General features: G+C 45.2%; 1 protein-coding gene across 13 annotated transcripts in view; it reads right to left on the reverse strand.

Moving 5' to 3' along the window:
* The window catches only part of SOX6 (SRY-box transcription factor 6), a 448,338-nt gene that overhangs the window by 285,782 nt on the left and 139,547 nt on the right, over positions 1-23,009 (reverse strand). For 6 of the 13 annotated variants that reach the window (XM_088450324.1, XM_088450321.1, XM_088450326.1 and 3 more), the window contains exon 3: positions 15,716-15,834. The exons of the other annotated variants lie outside the window; for them this stretch is intronic. In XM_088450324.1, coding sequence (XP_088306450.1) covers positions 15,716-15,792 — 77 coding nt within the window. In that variant the 5' untranslated portion in view covers positions 15,793-15,834. The remainder of the gene's footprint in view (positions 1-15,715; positions 15,835-23,009) is intronic. 13 annotated transcript variants of the gene reach the window in all.

Genomic DNA, 23,009 nt, shown 5'->3' on the forward strand with positions numbered 1-23,009 from the left:
ACCATGGCAAGAATCTCAGCAACGGGGCAGCCCGGATCTACACAATAATAAGGTGGCGTTTTATGCTTTAAGGACATGGTATCTCCCAGGAATTGTGCCGACATCATTTCACTTCCCTGATCTGCACCCGTCAGATTCACTCCATAATTTACATCAATCCTGCAAATGAATACTAAGTGACTACACCACAAGTCACAATGATTATCTGGAACATCTTCCACTAAGAAAGAAGGACTTTGGTACTGAACACGAAAGGCTTGAAAGATTGTTCCTGAAAATAATTTGTAGGGACTCTTAAGGGATGTATCCATTATTTAGAGCCTCGCACCATTATCTGCAAGAAGAGAATTACAAGCTCTCTTTGTAGAACTCCACAATTGCAAATTCTCAGCCCTTTTTTTTTTTTTTTTTTACTTTTTAAATTACATATTTTCTTCCCCCATCAGATTAACCCCTTCGGTGGCAGCTATAAATCTTCTCAGTCCTGAATAGACATCCGAGTGCGAATGTAATACACAGGTTCAAATCGTACAGAAAAATAGACCAAAAAAAAAAAATTAGGAATATTTCACATTTACGGACCAACAATTTAACATAAGGGCAGATCGAGTTGGGACTGATGAAAATGAATTTTATAGTCGACCAGTAATCTATGACTGGGTCCAGTTCATGTACATTTCCCTATAGCAGGGATGGGGAACATCAGGCCTGGGGGCCGTATAAGGCCCGCGGAATAATTTGGTCTGGCCGTCAAGAGCTTTTTTTCTGCTAGCCTCATCTGGCCAGCAGGGTGCCTAGAATAGCACCCCACAGCCAGAATTTATGCAGCAGTGCCGCTGGAGCATTCTTAGGACGCTTCAGATTGTCACACTGCTGCCCTTACAGCTCCCAGGAGCATCCTCAAGATGCTCTGGGCATTGCTGAAATCACCGGCGAGTGTGGCCCCGCCCCCGTGTGATGTCACACGAAGGGGGCATGACCTACACTGGGCCCGCAAATAATGTTAGATAGATAGATATATATATATATATATATATATCAGAATGGTCCTCGGCAGAGAGAAGGTTCCCCATCCCTGCCCTATAGAGTGTAAGCTGTCGAGCAGGGCCCTCTTACCTTTGTCTCTCTGTTATTACCCAGTCCAGTTTTATAAAAGTTTTGTTCCCAATTGTAAAGCGCAACATAATATACTGGCGCTATATACATAAATGGTGATAACGACATTGCTGATCGGCCGGGCGTTATCTGTTAGGCCACTAAACAGACAACAGAAGTTGAGAAGGATACGTATTCGGGGGTAATATAACATCTGTCGCATGTCACTCGGTAAAACACAAATTCTGCATGTATCCTTATAAACAAGAGGTGGCTATTCTAAGGTCCGGTGAACGCAGCGCCGTTTAACTGACATATACGGTAATAACATAACAACGGCAAATAAACTTTTCAGAGGATTGATTATAAACTTATATCTAAAGGCCACTGAGAGAATCCTGTTATAGGGCGAATGTGGAGAGACCTGAAATCATGATGTCACTCTTCTGTAATCTTCTGCAGCCATACGGGTGACCTCGAGGAATGGGACATTTCTCAGAACTGTTATTTAAATCGTCATATTTACCTAAATCTAACCCTAATCAAGCCTTATACGACGCTCTGTGTGTTACGCACGTATCCTCTTGAAAAATGTTCCATACACTTCACACAACAATATACAGAGCGGTGTAAAGAAAACGATTTCATTTGCACAGGTGGAATTTACAAGTCATTTCTGCAAAAGAGGCAAATTCTGGACAAATATTCCTTTCAGACTATTTTTTCCAATAAATAACGTGTAGGGTCTGAAAGTACCGGGAGATATATTTCACGCTGACAGGCCGCACAGGACATCACTCTACTTAGTAATTAACATTATGTAGAAATAGTAAATTATATTTTTCGTTCAGAGGCATATTAGGTTCTCAAATGGAAAAAAATAATAATATGGTGTTGTGATGACGTCTGTATTTCCAGTTGTGTCTCAGAAAAGGCCGCTTGTGTGAAAATAAACGGCAATAACAGAGAGACGATCTGCAGAGACCTGCGATGTGCTGCAGATATATACCGTGCCACTCCTCTAATAACTCACACGGGGCTAAATCACCGCAAGAGCCTCCTGCGCCTTCGATATTATACTCACATCAATTATCAATAGAACGTCTGTAGTACAACAGCCAAATAAATTGTGTTTAATTAAAATACAGTTTCCTCCTGTCTCCTGTTTTGGGGACACTGGAAGGGATGTAGTTGGCATCCCGGCTCTGAAAACCTCACCGCTGACATCCTGACGGTAAATATTAGGCTTTAGGGGTGGGGGGGTTCGGCACTAGGGGGAGGGTTAGAGTTAGGCTGTGGGGTGGGGGTTAGGGAATGGCTGCGGGGGAAGGGGAGGGTTAGGTTGCGGGAAAGGTGGGTTAGGGGGAGAGTTAGGGGCTAGGGTACTTACCTTCATGCATCAGAATTCTGATTGTCGGGATGTCGCTGTCTGTATTCTGACTGCAGGGTTTCCATACCCAACCCTACTGGAATGTTGGCCTCAATTTAATATTGTATTTGTTACAAACTTTGTTAATATTGTATTTGTTACAAACTGCCATTTGGACGACTATATTCAGCAAACGATGACATTTTTGTATGTTACTAGCGACCTGCCCCAGCTTCGCACAGGAGCAATTTAATCTCGCCACAGCCCAAAGAATCTCATAACAACCTACACTATGTCACCACAGTCTCCTGCATCTCACCACAACCCCCTGCTTCACACTCCTGCCCCCTGCATCTCACTCCTGCCCCCTACATTTTACCACAGCCCCTTGCATTTCGCCACAGGTCCCTGCTACTCACTTCTGCTTCTAAATGACTGATAATGGCCTTTATGTGATCGAAATCTAAATAGGGATAAAAGATATTGTGCGAGTAAATATAAGTTTATGATTCAGCTAATTGGCCCTGGGACAGCTCTTAGTGGGCAGGTAACAGGTGTTTATAACACACATAAAACGCTTGTCTGTCGTCCTGTCGAAGTGTTGGCGCGCTCCCAGAATGCACTGCACTTTACACACTGGGAACATCGCCAAGTACAATAGTGGTTCCGCTGACAGGTTTGTTGAGACATCTTCTGAACAAGTGGATAAGGGATTTATACTGACAATGATGGGTAGGGAGGACACTCCAATTTAGGAATAGCAACATTGGGAGGGAACATGAGAAATAAGGAAACTGAGGTACTAGGGATGAAACCAGGTTGGGAGGCTGGGCGTGACAGAGGTGTTGGAAACGCAGGAACATGTCAGGATGTCACAAAATAAAGGAATATGTGAGGGAAAACTGGACAAAGGCAGAATGTAACAGAGGCCAGTACAACTTCCCACACTATCCACAACCTGATCTGCTTGTGCCCAGTGACTGTGTAATTGTAGGTGGCCTCACGATCAGAGGATGATGCATTATGGTCATGTACAGTGGTCAGGTCATGTTAATGGTGTAGTGTCCTATGTCTGTATAGAGTGTAATAGTAGTGTACTATGCTTATGGCCAGCGGTCAGGACAAGTTGTGGGATGTAGTGTCCAATGTCTGTATAGAGAGTTATGGAATGGTATCATTACCAGGTTATGTTGGAGGTGGATGTACTGGTCTACAAGATGCAACTGCACTGAAGCAAAGTAATTAATTAATAGCAGGAGATTGTAATTATCTGTACATCCTGAGGCTCCCTCTAATAACACTTAGCTATGTCAGTACATTGTTCTGGAGATGTTGTTCATTCAAGCTGCTCATATTGAGCAATTTTCATGGGGCTACCTGTTCTGTCTTTATCCATAGATGTTCTACATAGTCATCCTGAGACCATTCATGTGTGGGGTTGCTTCTCAGCCAAGGCAGTGGGCTCACTCACAATTTTGCCTAAGAACACAGCCATGAATAAGGAATGGCACCAAAACATCCTCCAAGAGCAACTTCTCCCAACCATCCAAGAACAGTTTGGTGAGGAACAATGCCTTCTCCAGCATGATGGATCACCTTGCCATAGGGCAAAAGTGATAACTAAGTGGCTTGGGGAACAAAACATCGAAATTTTGGGTCCATGGCCAGGAAACTCCCCAGACCTTAATCCCATGGAAAACTTGTGGTCAATCCTCAGGAGGCGGGTGGACAAACAAAAACCCACAAATTCTGACAAACTCCAAGCATCGATTAGGCAAGAATGGGCGGCCATCAGTCAGTATGTGGCCCAGAAGTTGATTGACAGCATGCCAGGGCGTCTTGAAAAAGAAGGGTCAACACTGCAAATATTGACTCTTTGCATAAACTTAATGTAATTGTCAGTAAAAGCATTTGACACTTATGAAATGCCTGTAATATTACTTCAGTATACCATAGTAACATCTGACAAAAAGGTCTAAAAACACTGAAGCCGCAAACTGTGAAAACCAATACTTGTGTCATTCTCATAACTTTTGCCCATGGCTGAACATCTTCATATTTCATTTATATATAGATATATACTAACACACACAGCACGGTGCAACAGTATAATGACCACGTTATCCCCTTTAGATGACCTGTAAACACACTATTGTTCCCGGCCATAAAAGTCAATGGCTGAAGTCTGGGATCGTTTTCTTTTTCTTATTTTTGCAGCAGGAGGAAATGTGATGAGGACACATGTCCCAGTCATAGGACTTTAAAGGCAACGGCTGGCGAGCAGCTCGTGGGAGCGAATGGACAGAGGTGTCTGCGTGATGTAAGATTATCAGCAGGAGAAACAACTCACAGGCCAAGAGATTCCTGGGCATGAGCGAGCGACACAGTGACAGGAATACTGCCAGCTATATATAGGCACAAGACCATGGTAATACGAGATCGCAGCAATACCCAGCTTTTCATGCCAGCAACAACATTATCAGTAATAAATGACATACATGTAAACATGCAGGACAGAGAGAGGTATAGTTAAAGAGGTTCTTTAACACCTATAGACATATCCCCATGACCTCTGCCACCCGGACACTGTATCTCTGCACATGGCTACTCTGCCCCATAGTGCCCCCCACCCTCCGATCTCAGCTCCACAATACATACAAATTCCAAAACATCAATAAGAGAAAAACAATGGAGATATTTGATATTCCAGCCCTGGGGCAATGTAAATCTCACCTGCTTTTAGTCGCCCTCAATCACACAATTCTGTTGAAACATGCAGAGCGGCATTAAAATCAGGTCTTACAACTGCAATATGTACACAGAACATTCCTAAATATAGGGTCAGAGTGAATACACTGCAATGACAGCACCTGCCCGACATGACCAAACAGGCCAAAGAAACAGGCAGGGAACTCGTACAGAAGATACACCCTACATACTGCACTCCCCCCCCCTACCCCCAATATGGGTCACTCACTGACCAAACAGGCCAAAGAAACAGGCAGGGAACTCGTACAGACGATACACCCTACATACTGCACCCCCCCCCCTACCCCCAATATGGGTCACTCACTGACCAAACAGGCCAAAGAAACAGGCAGGGAACTTGTACAGAAGATACACCCTACATACTGCACCCCCCCCCCCCTACCCCCAATATGGGTCACTCACTGACCAAACAGGCCAAAGAAACAGGCAGGGATCACGAACAGAAGATACACCCTACATACTGCACCCCCCCCCCCCCTAACCCCAATATGGGTCACTCACTGACCAAACAGGCCAAAGAAACAGGCAGGGAACTCGTACAGAAGATACACCCTACATACTGCACCCACCCCCCTACCCCCAATATGGGTCATCCACTGACCAAACAGGCCAGAGAAACAGGCAAGGAACTCGTACAGAAGATACACCCTACATACTGCACTTCCCCCCCCCTACCCCCAATATGGGTCATTCACTGACCAAACAGGCCAAAGCAACAGGCAGGGAACTCATACAGAAGATACACCCTACATACTGCACTCCCCCCCTACCCCCAATATGGGTCATTCACTGACCAAACAGGCCAAAGCAACAGGCAGGGAACTCATACAGAAGATACACCCTACATACTGCACTCCCCCCCTACCCCCAATATGGGTCATTCACTGACCAAACAGGCCAGAGCAACAGGCAGGGATCTCGTAAAGAAGATACACCCTACATACTGCACTCCCCCCACACTACCCCCAATATGGGTCACTCACTAACCAAACAGGCCAGAGCAACAGGCAGGGAACTCAAACAGAAGATACACCCTACATACTGCACCCCCCCCCCCCTAACCCCAATATGGGTCACTCACTGACCAAACAGGCCAAAGAAACAGGCAGGGAACTCATACAGAAGATACACCCTACATACAGCACCCACCCCCCCTACCCCCAATATGGGTCACTCACTGACCAAACAGGCCAAAGAAACAGGCAGGGAACTCGTACAGAAGATACAATCTACATACTGCACTCCCCCCTACCCCCAATATGGGTCACTCACTGACCAAACAGGCCAGAGCAACAGGCAGGGAACTCGTACAGAAGATACACCCTACATACTGCACTCCCCCCCCCTACCCCCAATATGGGTCATTCACTGACCAAACAGACCAAAGCAACAGGCAGGGAACTCATACAGAAGATACACCCTACATACTGCACTCCCCCCACACTACCCCCAATATGGGTCACTCACTGACCAAACAGGCCAGAGCAACAGGCAGGGAACTCATACAGAAGATACACCCTACATACTGCACTCCCCCCCTACCCCCAATATGGGTCATTCACTGACCAAACAGGCCAGAGCAACAGGCAGGGATCTTGTACAGAAGAAACACCCTACATACTGCACTCCCCCCCTACCCCCAATATGGGTCACTCACTGACCAAACAGGCCAAAGAAACAGGCAGGGAACTCGTACAGAAGATACACCCTACATACTGCACTCCCCCCCCTACCCCCAATATGGGTCATTCACTGACCAAACAGACCAAAGCAACAGGCAGGGAACTCATACAGAAGATACACCCTACATACTGCACTCCCCCCACACTACCCCCAATATGGGTCACTCACTGACCAAACAGGCCAAAGAAACAGGCAGGGAACTCGTACAGAATATACAACCTACATACTGCACTCCCCCCTACCCCCAATATGGGTCACCCACTGACCAAACAGGACAGAGCAACAGGCAGGGAACTTGTACAGAAGATACACCCTACATACTGCTCTCACCCCACATAAATCGGGGTCACACACTGACGCCCCCCATCAGGGTCATTCACTGCTATTGCCGTTATCAGGGTGCATCTATATGACCACCAATGTCCATGCACTTAGTATTACAGTCATCACCGTTATCAGGGTGCATCTATATGACCACCAATGTCCATGCACTTAGTAGTACACCACCAATGTCCATACGCTTAGTATTACAGCCGTCACCGTTATCAGGGTGCATCTATATGACCACCAATGTCCATACACTTAGTATTACACCACCAATGTCCATACGCTTAGTATTACAGCCCTTGCCGTTATCAGGGTGCATCTATATGACCACCAATGTCCATACGCTTAGTATTACACTACCAATGTCCATACGCTTAGTATTACAGTCCTTGCCGTTATCAGGTTGCATCTATATGACCACCAATGTCCATACGCTTAGTATTACAGCCATCGTCGTAATCAGGTTGCTTCTATATGACCACCCATGTCGATGTGCTTGGTATTAAAGTCATCATCATCTGTAGTCATATAAATGTTTAATTCTTTAAATCACAGTATTGCATTCAGTAAATACTGTAAAAATGTGCTTTTAATAGTTTTAAAAGGGACATATTAGTAAGTCTTATGTTTAAACACAGAATTGCATACAGCACATTTCTTATCTGTTCTTCATAGATAACATAGAAAGCCTACAACCCATTCAATTCAATTGTATTGCGAGTACAGACAGTCCCCACCTCCTGAGAAAAGCCGGCTGGACAATCGCTAGGGCCAAATCTGATGGAAATGCAACATAAAGAATGGTGTCTAGGCGGAAATCTGGCTCTGCTGGAACCACGTTCAGTTGGTTGGACAGTGATCCCACTCGATGTAGATCAGGACCAGTGGTCTCTGTTTGGCAATGTAGGTGGCGATCAGCGGCAATGAGGCCTAACTGGCCATCCACATCGCAGTATGTACGAGCACCTCCACAGTTGGCTAATGTAGAGTTGTGGCTGGGTCCCTCGTTCATCCCCCCGTGTACCAAAAATGGCCACTGATGAACCAGGGAGAAAGGGGTAAATGTAATAACCTGCGGAAAGAAGGCATCGTGCCCAATGTTGTAAAGGGGTTGGTTTTGTCTTGTAAATGATTGCCCCTTTATAACATCGGGCAGATTTGCCAGAAATTCGCAGGGTATTACATTTACCCCAAAAAGTTAATGCCCGGCATTGCTGTAATGAATTGGTTAAACCCCTCTATAGTGCACCACAGGAGGAAAAAGTACAAATTACAGCTTGATTTGTATAAAAATGTGTTTATGTGTATGGCAGAGCAGCGTCGGGACAGGTAGTGAAGGGGACGGTGCCCGGTGATGAGCGCTGGACACAGAGATAAATGTATTTCAAGATGTTCTTTATAAAACACGTATTTCAGCACTACAGCGGCGGGAGCAATAAGTCCGCCCAGATCTAAGTAGTTTGAGGTTACTGATGGTAAGAAGAAACACCTATACCCCACAGCCGGTGACAAGGGTGGAAGAGTAAGCCTGACCGGCCGCAAGAGCTAGTGACCCAGGTGGCAAAGTAAGCCCATCCGGTCACAGGCTTTACTGCTCCCGCTTTGCTCATCTCGGCGGTTGGACCACTGTGTGAAATCACATGAGATACGTCCATAAACCCGATCTGCCATCAGCCCCTCAGTGACTGTATTAGAGTCACTGATATTAGAGTCACTGAGAGATATCACCAAGTGAGACCAGACAGACAACCCGCGACTCCTAATCCATAAAACCTAGTAATATATATTTAATTTCCAGGTAAAGTAACATCGAAAGGCATCGGGTCAGATTCAGAATTGCGCGCAGGACCGTTTTGCGGACGGATCTTGCGACCTTTAGTGCTGCTCATGCGGATTAACCGTGAATACTCAACTCTGACAACCTACAGATGAGCCCTCACTCGTCTTTGCTGCAGTCGTGCCATTCAGCCCCTCACGGCACGCCTGGTCCACTGAGGGTCTGCTAGCGTCGGGGGTCTTTTTTTGCTGGAAATGGGTCTAAGTCGCAACGCGATGTGACTAGGATGCACCGGGAGACTCTGCTAATTAATTTTATATGTGATACTTATATTTGTGTGCGACCGAGTCTCTCAATCAACATACGTAGTGCCACGATGCAGCGGACGCAGCTTTATTACACGCTAAGTTCCGTTTACAGTCTCAGTCGCACACATATATACAAGACAGTGCCGCCTATCACATTAATCAGCAGAGTCTCCTGGTGCGTCCTAGTCGCATCACATTGTGACTTGCATGGGATTTGGCGGCTCCCTCACGCCAGGCATGTCACGCTGCGTGTCGTATTGACACATTCCAAGTTGCATTTAAGCCGCGTTCTCACTTGCGGTTGAATGGGTGTTCGCAAGCTGACCAAATGTTATACGAGCGTGGCGTGGGTATGTAGGCGGCACAACAGACTATGGCGAGTTCTGCGGAGATCCATTCAACTGGATACTTATCTCTTGCAGCAGATATAGGACTGGTGGTACTGTGCGCTGATCAAGATGGTGGCCAAGTGGATTCACAGGTGTGGTGCAGCCGCATAGATTCGTGCAAAACGGAATATGGGCACAAATCTGCGAGAGCCTTTGTGACGGACTTGCATGCAAACCCTGAATTGGCCCCATGTAACACAAAATATGCATTTAGTGACTGACGTAGAGCTAGGAACAAATCCAGCTACTGTGTGCCCAATATACACCTGCGGGGGGAATGGTTTTGCAGGAAAGGTGGGATGTAAAACGCATAATCTGAGTCGGAGTTACGATAGGGGAGCCTGGTTTAATCTAAAAATAGAGTCGGCCAGTACGTGGGTGCAGCATAATAATACACAGCAGTATTTGCATCCCATGCAGTGTAACAAGGTTTCCTAGCTGACTATTAACCAGCCTCTTATTGATGAATGTGCGGCTGCGATTATATGCAAATACAATTTATTTCAGATTCGCAGCTGCGATACTATGCAAATGCTAGTCTCAGCCTCTTGTCTACTTGCGCACCGGACATTGCAAGCCCTGAGACGCCCCACTTTCATTGTCCGTGCATGCTACAAGTCTGACGGTGGACTCCAACGCTACATAATCGGCGCACCATTACGATCGCCATCGATACTAAGGCTGGCGCAGTGTCTACTTCTGAACTTTCTGTAAACATGGCCTCTGTGGCTCTGTGTTCTAGAGCAAATCCGCAGTCACTGACGCGCCCGTGATACTCCTATACCGTGTCCAGGACATCGACACTGCGTCGACCTCCAAATCGGGTCCTATGTCTCCGAACCACATCAATTTGTACGTGAGTAAAAACGCACAATAGTCATTGTACAGAACCAGGAGCGCAGGCCAGAGAGTTATCCAGATTTCACAGATTGTAGCTAAGCTATCAGTGCTATGCATTCTTCCCACGTTGAACCTGGTGGGTGCAGCAGTGTGAGGGTTAAGTAGTAACAGAACTGTGTAATACTGTAATTAAAGCGTATGCAATAGACCTTTCTGCCTGTTACTGCAGAGGATGAATTGCAATGTTCTCAATGCTGGAATTCCATCCAGTACCTGGCCCCGCGTGTCTCCAGGCTCTTGCATAAGAAGAGACCAGTATCTCCGGCACTAAGGTGCTCCCCTGGGAATGGCCTCTGGTTCAGCCAATGTAATGCGCAGAGCAGGAGCATTGGGATTTCACATGTGTCTGTGATCAAACCTGGACTCACAAGTCCGAGCAGAAGCAAATGTCCTTTGTACTGCTTCAAATCGCGTTGTGTGTCACTCACCGGTCTCTGCTACTTGGCACAGCCAATTGTAGCTGCACTATTAAAGCCATCACATGCAGCACCCAGTTCTACCAATGGAAAGATTTACATTTAGGCGTCAGCGATGGAAAATGCTGCTTTCATACAGATGAAACCCAGTTGTAAATCTCAGTATGCATCATATCACCGTGTCGGGCAATTCCAGAGAACTGGCCGACATGGTAGTGCTCAGGTTGGGGCCTGACTGTGATTTCTTGATGTCAGTCATCCACGCCAGGACCGTCCTGACCGAGGAGCAGATTATTCGCCTATCCACGGGATATACAACAAATGTAATTTTCTGCACCCTCCAGTTCCCCAGATACCAAGGCTGCAATGAAGCTAATTAGTGTCTGATTAAATAATCCTGTATTACAGCAGGAAATGAATCCAGCAAGCAGGTGCCTAAAAATATGTTCCTGCTAAATATAAACTTTAATATTTTCTAATTGGACTGATCACAAATGTTACAATGGGAATGAGACAAGAGTACAATCAGCTGTCGGGAAATTTGTCGGAGAGAAGTCGTGTTGAGAAATAGCTGTACTGACCTCTGACCATATATCACACTGATCCCCAACACCCTAGGGTCCAACACGCAGACTCCCTACACTGTGACCGCCTACATCCTGACCCACCATCACAATGGCCCACTACACTGAGATTCCCCTTCTACATCACCCCACCAACACCCTGATCCTCTACACCCTGACCCACCAACACCCTAACCACCAACATACTGTGACCTCATAACATATTGTAACCCTCCTACACCCTGACCCACCAAAACCCTCACCCTCAACACACAGTGACCTCCTTCCTACACCCTGACCTCGAAAACACACTGTAATCCACCAACACCCTGATACCCAACACACTGTAATCCACCAACACCCTGATACCCAACACACTGTGACCTCCTACACCCTGACCGCCTAATACACTGTGACCCTGCTACACCCTGACCTCCTACACCCTGACCGCCTAATACACTGTGACCTCCTACACCCTGACCGCCTAATACACTGTGACCCTGCTACACCCTGACCTCCTACACCCTGACCTCCTACACCCTGACCTCCTAATACACTGTGACCCTGCTACACCCTGACCTCCTACACCCTGACCGCCTAATACACTGTGACCCTGCTACACCCTGGCCGCCCAACATATTGAACCCATAAACTGGGCTCCCCACACACTAAGTCCCCTTTACAACCAGAACTACAGTATATTCAAGGCTTAGTATGGATACTTTGGGTCCTTCCCTCCTAGGGGAATGATTTTGGGATGACCCTGGATGAGTGCAGAAGTGTTTGTTAGTCAACGACTCGCGCACTGCAGGTCACACGGGCGGGACACGGATCACTACAAAGACTGGATCCACAATACACTGAAGTGTTTATGGCAAATGGCGGACTAAACGGGGACTAATATCTATGAGAAAAGATAGAAAGAAGTGAACAGCGGGCTCATTTTCATAGGGATGAAAAATCCTTACTGCATTCTACTGGAAGCCCGTGTACAGCAATAACAGAGTAAACCATCTGCATGTGAGCCCAATGGTCACAGATGAGCATTTGACAGAGGAGAGAACGTTCCGTGTAGGCCCAGCAGTTCCTTCCAGTGACAAAAGAGGCAAGAATAGCAGCCGGGGAGCCGGTTACCGATCATTGCGGAGCCCCGATGATCAGTATGGCACAGAATCACCAATTATCTGTGCCAGTATAGCCTGCCCGCTATCTCGCTGCTCTGCCATGGATGTAAATGTGAGTTTGCACAACAGGGAAAATGTTATTTTATGAGGCTCAAGTGACTCTAAAACGTGCCACGAGCAAGGGCTACACTTACAAAATAGTAATTATTAATATTGGAGGAACAGGAGACAAGTACATTCATGCTGAAAGCATTTGATAAGTCATTTATTTCATGGTGTCTCAAACCAAACAATTGATTTTTATATTTTGCAGCTCAGGAGAATATGAAGTCTGAAAGGATAAAGTAGGACATCTGTAAGCGTGTTTCAGGGGGTCAGTGTATCGGCGTGGGTCAGCGCCCTGCACCCTCCAGAGGCCAGGGAATGAAGGCCAGATGTGCGCAGCTAATAATGTGTCTGTATGCTTAGCTCTGTCTATTCCACGATTACTAGACAAGAAGAGTCTGCCGGACCATATGGAGGAATGCTATGTGGGCAGCTCAATATGTTAACGTGCTGCTTCCGGCGGTACATTGCACGCAAGTGAAACAGACTGCATGCTGTACCCTTGGACACTACAACAATGAGCAGCGCGAAGCCTCCACCTGTGAATCAGCTGAATGCATACTGTACATAGCTACTACTGGATAACAGTGCCTGACAGCAGTTCATACAACATTAATCCCATACACTGGGCAGTGATTACACTGTAACCTAACATGCTCCAAATCCCCCACCGAGAAACATCTTCATGTAATAGATAAAACCTGCAGCACATTTCAGAACCTCTGCCTGACAGTTTATCCTCTAACACAAGGGGGTTCCCATCCCCAATATATTAGAGAAATCTATGTTATCCCATTTATGTCCCTGCTGATCTACTAAGACACTGCACATATTATTTACACGCACTGTATGTATAATGCAGAACATTTCACATGGTAAACCCCATTTACACGGATTACATTTATGGAACATCATCTGTTGAGTGCATCACATACTGTATATGTGTGATACACAACATAGAGCCCGATGCAGCATGGATTGCAATTGCAACCACGTACGCGGATTGGATGATTGTTGCGTACTGCACGGGCACTGCGATTACGCGCGCAGACAGGAATCCATCGCAGAGGGAGTGACAGGCAGTCAGCGTTTGGGGGTGGTGATGGGGGAGTGGTTGCAGAAACGCAGAGGTGTCTGTCCATTAGAACGCTGTTGCATGGGCGTGAATAAATTAGCAGCTTGTGTAGTCACTGCGGGTGACGAGACTGGCAATTTCTGCGACGGGTCAGAGATGCTGTAATTGTGTGTGAGGGGCCGACGTGCTTCGATGTTACCAATGTATACGCAGGATTGTGCAGTATTACGGATATGAGAAAGCGGTAGTGGGTGTCTCCATGCTGGCTGAGCAGTGGCAGACATAAGTATATTACGCAGCTGTGATTACAATTGCAATCCGTGATGATTCCGGCCTATAATCAGCTACGTGCAATATCATGTATGTGAAATACAGAACATAATCTGATGCATGCATTACATGTATGTGTAATTTGGAACATACGTCTGCTGCATGCATCACATGTATGTGTAATATGGAACATATGTCTGCTGCGTGCATCACATGTATGTGTAATATGGAACAAATGTCTGCTGCGTGCATCACATGTATGTATAATATGGAACATATGTCTGCTGCATGCATCACATGTATGTGTAATGTGGAACATATGTCTGCTGCATGCATCACATGTATGTGTAATATGGAACACATGTCTGCTGCGTGCATCACATGTATGTGTAATATGGAACATAATCTGCTGCATGCATTACATGTATGTGTAATATGGAACACATGTCTGCTGCGTGCATCACATGTATGTGTAATATGGAACATATGTCTGCTGCGTGCATCACATGTATGTGTAATACAGAACATAATCTGCTGCATGCATTACATGTTAATACAGAACATAACCTGCTGCGTGCATGACGTGTGTAATATAGAACATAATCTTCTGCGTGAATTACATGTATGTGTAATATGGAACGTGTGTAATATTGAATGTTCTCTGCTGTGTGCATCACATGTATGTGTAATATGGAACATCATCTGTTGCATGCATTACATGTATGTGCACGATGGAACATTCTCTGCTGCATGCAATACACGTATGTGTACAATGAAATATTCCCTACTGCACACATTACATGTATGAGTAATGTGGAAAATCCTCTACTGAAAGGATTACACACGTGTGTGATGGAGCATGCTCTGCTGCATAGATTACACGTGTATAATGGAAATCCATTTTGTGCATTTCTATACATACCATGTAACATTTCTTACCCGCACACAAATATGAATACATCTTTCTCCATATATCATACAAGTGCAGGCCGCATATGTATTTATATAGTAAACCTCAGATATGAGGGTATAACGTGTAGTACATACTGAGGTAGGAAGGGGCTATTTTATGTACTAATAAATAACTTTTAGTCCCAAGCAGACACTGGCTGCCCCAGGTCCCTATAACAGCTCCTAGAAGGGACCGAGGGCAGAACAGACAACACTGTTCCAATACAATTCATCAATTCAGCAAAACAGGTCACTTTGGAGGAAAAACCCGAATTCCGGCATCGTACACACAGTTATCTTCCTCCGGCATTACACCCAGACCACCGCTAAATGTTACTGAGTAAATTCAGAACTATAAAACACCAGAAGTCCTATAAAACACAGCAAACACACACACACAGGCACATTATAATTGTATAAAGTAACCATTTAAGATTTGCAACGGATTAGAAGCTGTCAGTTGGGCTGCTGGAGAGAAAACATGACATCTGCCCAAGGGCAGCAAACACATGACTTGTACATTTATGTGCACAGTAGCCGGGAGGAGAACCTTACGCTGCAAATAACAAGATAAAGTATATATATCAGACTTACATGAAGTGGCTGTCCTTCCAATCTTCAGAGCTGCGTTCTCCTATGACGCCGGTCAGAACTTCAGAACTGGATGGCATACCAATTGTCACGCCGTCCCAAGCCACGAGGAGCTAATGTCACTGCCGAAAAACCACACTTAATTAATAATGCCAAACTGTCAAGCCCCAGGCACCCCAAGCCAACCTGAACATCCTCATTTGTAGCCCCACAAATAAATTCTGGGAGAAAAGTAACGGGGAGGGAGGGGGGGGTTTAGTGGCAGAGGAGCCGGGGCCTACAGAGACGTACAGGACCCGGCGAGTACGCCAAGCCTGAGTGAGACCTGAGAGCCAGTCAGGGCATCCTCTCCTGCAGACTATTCGCCGAGCAACACTGGGGCATTGTGGCTTCTCACACGCTTGACAGTAAGTTATGAGTCCTTTGTGAGCTCAAGGGAAGGAAAACAGAGATCGGAATTTGGCAGGAAAATATAATACAGAATTCTCCTGTCTGAGGAACCTGCAGCTTTTCCCCCTTTGGTGAGAACAATTCGGCATTGTTGAAAAAAAAAACAGAAAAGCAAGTTTGACAGATGAAATATAGAGGGGCCCCTTTTAGGAAAAACAGTAAACAAAGCACCATTGAGGGCAAATCTTTTCTGTCATGTCCTAACGATTGGCCTTCATGCAAAAATATAAATAAAATAAAACTTAACAAAACCAGTGTAGATTCCCCCCCCACACTTCCAATTAACCCCCTCTATGCTGGGGTCCCCCCCCCTCCTCCGGCCGTGAGGGGGTTAATGGCGAGCAGATGAATAAAACAGGACGGGAGAATATCGGGCCCTGAAAGAGTCTAAGGACAGATGAGAAAGAGTCTAAGGACAGATGAGCCAAGAGAACGGCCATTGTTTACTATAAAGAGCTAATTCTGTGCGAGACAGGAAGACTCGGACACTGGAGATTGCTCAATACAAATATGAAAGGAAGGAAACCGGTTTCGGTCATTGCTGGGTGATCTCTGTCTCTCTCCCTGGTCCTCAGTGAGGTCATCGCTGGCAAGAGGCTACAAAAACTTCTCCTGCCATAACTATAGTTTGGACATCTGGACGGCCAGTGAACAGTAGACTATTTTCTTTTAAACGATCTCGAATTCATGTATTTTATCCTAAAATAGTGGCTGGAGCCAGCTTCAGTCACAGCCAGCGAGGAGCAGGCAGTGCACACAGCTGAGAGGATTGTTTAGCTGTGGTTAGTGCCTTAGTTATTTGTGAAATAAAGTGATTTGCAGGATGCCAGTAAAAGCCGGGTTTTATTACACGGGATGTGCTGCAGCTTACAGCACGGAGATCTCTCATTATATTACAGGAGATAGGCAATTACCTATCCACATTACAGATATCACAAAGTTTCTCTGGCAAAATGATTTGAAAGCCCATGGCCGCAGCCAGAGTGACTGTACTACGGAGGTTTATTCTGGGGAGCGGACGGGTGTAGATTCCTTTTACCGCATATGCTGGGAGTTTATTTTACGTTAACAGTCAATTAAAGCAATAACCACTCAGGTTTAGATGTAATAAGATTAGGAGCACATGATCATTGCCCCCTGATAGCTCGCCCCATGAAACCTGCGTCTTATGAGGGAAATTATGATGATTCCAAATACTTTGGTTTTTTTTCAGCTATGTATTTCTAGGTGTGAATCTACACTGAGGAATTATAATAATACTAATAATAAACTAAATAACACTGACACCATATGAATAGTATAGAAACTGCATTTATATTTGGATACATTTCAGCACAAGTATGGTAGAGTTTTGGCCAACCTGTTAGTACTACAACTACCAGCATTTAATAAATATTGTCATATCAACAATATTCACTAAGGTGACAGGCAGTCCCTGTACCAATAATAGAAAAGGTTATGGTCACTTGGGCCAAAAGAGGGCACTCGCCAGTATAAGTAAAATGAAGGCTTTATTAATTGAACAGGGTAACTATGACAAGTCATACTTACCCTGTTGAATTAATAAAGCCTTCATTCTACTTATACTGGTGAGTCCCCTCTTTTGGCCCAAGTGACTATATATAAATATTTATATTACTCTCCAAAAAACGAACTACAGAATAAGATAAGTGCACTGTACGGGTAAGCACATACAGCACCAAACACTCAAGAGACACCAGTATGCAGTGTGAGAAGTGGCACTGTGCATTTACTATATATATATATATATATATATATATATATATATATATACAAAATAAACATTATTTATTTTAGTAGAATATCTATATCTATATGTATGTGTGTGTGTGTGCGTGAGATGGAGCTCTGTGTATTACCCATATATAGCATCTAATACTGAGAATTACACCAGCATACAGAGTAAGAGACGTGACACTGTGTATTACCCATATATACTGTATAGGATCTAATACTGAGAACTACACCAGCATACAGAGTAAGAGATGTGACACTGTGTATTACCCATATATACTGTATAGGATCTAATACTGAGAACTACACCAGCATACAGAGTAAGAGATGTGACTCTGTGTATTACCCATATATACTGTATAGGATCTAATACTGAGAACTACACCAGCATACAGAGTAAGAGATGTGACTCTGTGTATTACCCATATATACTGTATAGGATCTAATACTGAGAATTACACCAGCATACAGAGTAAGAGCTGTGACTGTGTATTACCCATATATACTGTATAGGATCTAATACTGAGAATTACACCAGCATACAGAGTAAGAGATGTGACCCTGTGTATTACCCATAGATAGGGAATAACCCAAAATACCGGGAATGACACAAGTATATAAAATAGCTGCCACTGTACATTTACCTATATATGATGAATAAAAAGAGATACAGAGAATTAAATCAAGAACTTTAGAGAACTTGTACTGTGATTCTGCTTATTACCCATTTATTTTTTATTGGGTATATTTTGCAGAATACAATTTTTTTTTTTTTTTTTTTATAGACAGCTCATGAAAATTTGGATTTTTTTTGGAATAAAGATAACGAATAAATAAAGAACTTGGCAATGGTGTCTGTCACATAGGAGCCAGTGCAAGACCAGCGAGGGACATGGCGATTACCTTGTGTCTGTCCGATATAGGAGAATGTCATTCGATTGCTGTAATTACATTTGTACATCAAGTATAAATAGTCACAGTCCAGTAAACTAATACCCATACACCTAGGCTGTATCGGGGCAATTCCCGGTCCCGCCAACACCGGGGTATCAGAGAAATCCAACACGTTGGACAATCTAGATTCCCCGATCCCGACCTGAAACATGTTGAATGTCCCCAAATGTCCGAAGAATTGCCGTTCACCAATGCCCGCCCATATGCGTTTTTGATCACCGACCGGAGTCAGTAGAATGGGGACGCAACCCACGGATGAATGGCCCGCATTAAGCGCTGTGCAATAAGATGGCGCTGTACAAATAAGGTCAATAATAATAATTTACTAGTGACTTAGGGCCTCATTCAGAGCCGGACGCTATTTGCGGTCGTTCGTCCTGAAAATAGGGGTGGCTATTCAAATGAACCGTTCGCTCTTTGCGGTCTGTTCACGCCTCTAGGTGTGAACGAGCGAACAAAACTTGCGGTTGTTTTTTGAAAAAATACGCCCCCACGCCGCTCGCATCCTACGTCATGTTCGCTATTTATTACATTAATCGAGTACATCGACCAGCGTATGAACTGCTCGCTATTCTTGTGGTTCGTTTTTGCTACCACAATCTTGCGAGCAGTTCTGGCTATAAAATAACCCAGTGACATGGTCAATGACTCGGCTGTATTAATTATGCACACCCATAAAACGCCCGTTTTGACCTTTAAGCACGCCTGCGTTCTGATCTCCACTCCCCGTTTTCAAGCACCTTCCCCTGTTACCACCCACACACGCCTCCTCCTGTCACTCAAAATAGCAGGCATTCGCTATTTAGCGAACAAACGATTTTCGGCCGCACTGACTGGTTCGCGCATGCGTATTACGATCCGTACGCATGCGCAGTTGGGCAAACATCACTCGGAGCGAACGAGCGGCCGCTTACGAGCGGCTCTGAATCAGGCCCTTAATTTCCAGCCACGCTGTACAATGGCCGTGAGGTCATACTCGGCACTGCTTTATATCGATGCATGTTCATCTCCAGGGGTGGCTCGTGGACGAGACTCCGCTTACCACGTCAGCCTGATTGAGTGTCTGTGTTTGCCAGATACCAATTGTTCTCCTGACAGACGTGAGCTCTCAGACATGACTACCAGCGCACTTAAAACCATATGTTTTTCAGCCAGTTCGGTAATTGTTAGCGTTCTGAGAACTAGAAAAGGACCACAAGGCAATAACGTCCCAGTTAGGATCAAATGACACAGGCCTTGCACATCGTTTGGAAAACATGAATAGAACATTTTGCTCTGTTACACCCATCTAGAGTAACAGCGATCAGTGTGCGTCAATCTGGACGCGAGTCAAGCCACACCTAAGCCGTGCACGGATGCTACACTAAATATCACTGTGTAATATCGTTCCTATAAAACACAAGCCCGCAGACGTGTGCCAGAACGCAGGCAGATAATACACTCCAGAGAGGCTGCATTCATTCAACCTTGCTTAATGCTTCTATAGTGATTGATGTCAATGAATTTGGCCTTTCCTGTGTCAACACTAAAGTTGTGAGGAAGATAAAGCTCTTTCCTCTTAGATTATACAAAGTATCAGTTTGTGGTTGGCAGAAGGTCACTCTCCTTATATTAAATCCTATGAAAAGGTGAGCATTGATTATTCGTATAAATATACATTTCATTATTCTGAAGACACGCGGGCCGCGGGAATATTTCTTAGAGGCTTGTGCAATATTGATCCAAACTTTTGTTAGAAGAAATTGCTTCGACGTATTGTTTAAAAGGAAAGGTGTTGAGATCCCACGGGATCCTCGATAAAAGTGCAGCTTATGCAGAGATAAGGTCTGTTTATTTAGCTTTTTCCTATACAGTGCTAGTGTAGTGATCAGGTCGCGGTATAGAGCCACACTGTTACTGAGAGAGGTAAGAGTGACATACACCGTGTCTGTATATTATAGGACGTTTACCCAACAAGGCAATCTAGACTCCCGCACCTAGAGCAAATTGGCAGTATGGGGGTGGGGGTGGGGCCTGGGGGCAAAGCTGGCTTTAAGGGGGATGGGGGGCAATGCTGACATTAAGGAGGAGGCAATACTGTCCGTATAGGAGAAATGCTGGATTACAGGGGGCAATGCTGCCATTAAAAGGGGCAATGCTAGCATTACAGGGGTTAACTCTGGCATTATGGAGGGGGCAATGTTGGCATTATAGGGGGAGGCAACACTGGCAATATGGGGAAAATGCTACAATTAGAGAAATTGCTGGCAGTACAGAGGCAAAGCTCACAGAACAGGGGGCAAATGCCGGCAGTACAGGGCAAGGTGGCAAATACTGGCGGTACAGTGGGCAAATGTTGTCGACACTGGGGGAAATGCTGAGGCAGTGCAACATTATATCCGGCAATTTAATTTCACAGATTCCACAAATTCCCCATTCTGAAGGAACAACATACTAACTGGGTTACTTATGTGCTTTTTGCAGTATGTTGACTCGTGCTGTAACCATGTGCAGCTGGTGACATAAAGGGGAACTTTACCTACCCCACATAAGTCTGTCCCCAACACGTGTGAGAACTTTCAGGTGCTAAACGTATTGTTCTTGCATAGTCCCGTACCCGGATTTACCTTCTCACTCCACAATCCCCTCATCATTTCTATGTGACAAAATTCAAAGAGGAAGGTGGTTACTCATAGCAACCACACATTTTCTTTCATCTCCTGCACTGCTCTAGAAAACGACAGTAAGAATATCGCTGACTGCCATCTGCAACTCCACCTTTTCACATTGTACCAGATTTGACATTTGCTATAAACACAAGCACAACCAATCAGACGTGAGATAGTAAAGACAGGCCCCGCCCCCTTCCTCCTTAATATACCTTTACTCAAATCCAGCATCTCCCCCATAAGGAAACTGGCTACAAAGTTATGTATTTGACTGTACTACCTAGAAACTATTTGAATCAGATGTAGGTGTATGTAATAATATTGCTACATGCTAATTAATAGGAGCTTCAGAAGGAATCACCCTGAGCCAGGCGCAAACAAAAATGAAACTAAATAAAGTAATACCCGTAATAAGCCACGTACTGACGGCATTTCTACAACCGTGCTGGATGACCGGGGTAGCCAGGGGCCCAGACATGTAGGTGGTCCTCAACACATTGCTACATCAGTAGGGGAGCAACATGGTATAAAAGGTATAAAAGGGAACTAGGGTTTCTGTGTGGTACAAAGTGAACCAGTCTGTTCAAAATTTGCGGTGCTGGAAGTATTTATGCAAATCATTTTTACATTTCTATTGGCTGTGGCCCCCACCAGTTAGTTGTTCTGGGACCCCCACAGACCAAACTGGCCCGGACTACAACCTACAGTGCCGCTGAAACAATGGCAGAGCATCCCAGACTCCAGACCACGTTTGTGGTACTCATGAAATATACCTATGGTTCAAAGTCTGGTGAATGTATTTGAATTTAGGGACTGATTCAGAGCCAGACGCTATTAGCGCTCGCTCGTTCAGAAAAAAGGGGTGGCTATTCAAATGAACAGTTTGCTCTTTGCGGTCTGTTCACGCCTCTATGTCTGAACGAGCGAACAAAACTTGCGGTCGTTTTTTGGGAAACTACGCCCCCTGGCCGCTCGCATCCTACGTCATGTCCGCTATTTATTAGATTAATCGAGTACATTGACCAGCGTCTCGCTATTCTTGTGGTTGGTTTTTCCTACAGCAATCTTGCGAGCAGTTCTGAGTATAAAATAACCAAGTGACGTGGTCAATGACGCTGCTGTATTAATTATGCACACCCTTAAAACGCCCGTTTTGACCTTTAAGCACGCCTGCGTTCTGATCTCCACTGCCCGTTTTCAAGCACCTTCCCCTGTTACCACCTACATACGCCTCCTCCTGTCACTCAAAATAGCAGGCATTCGCTATTTAGCGAACAAACGATTTTTGGCCGCACTGACAGGTTCGCGCATGCGTATTACGATCCGTACGCATGCGCAGTTGTGCAAACATCGCACGGAACGAACGAGCGGCCGCTTACGAGCGGCTCTGAATCAGGCCCTTAATCCGCAGCCAGCAGCAGCAAAGCGCACCAGGCATAATAATCTGGGTCTGCGTCCAGCAAGGCAGTGAGTTATTCCACGCTCGGAAC

The sequence above is a fragment of the Taudactylus pleione genome, unplaced genomic scaffold, assembly GCF_031769625.1.
Source record: "Taudactylus pleione unplaced genomic scaffold, aTauple2 ptg000515l, whole genome shotgun sequence".
NCBI lineage: Eukaryota > Metazoa > Chordata > Amphibia > Anura > Myobatrachidae > Taudactylus > Taudactylus pleione.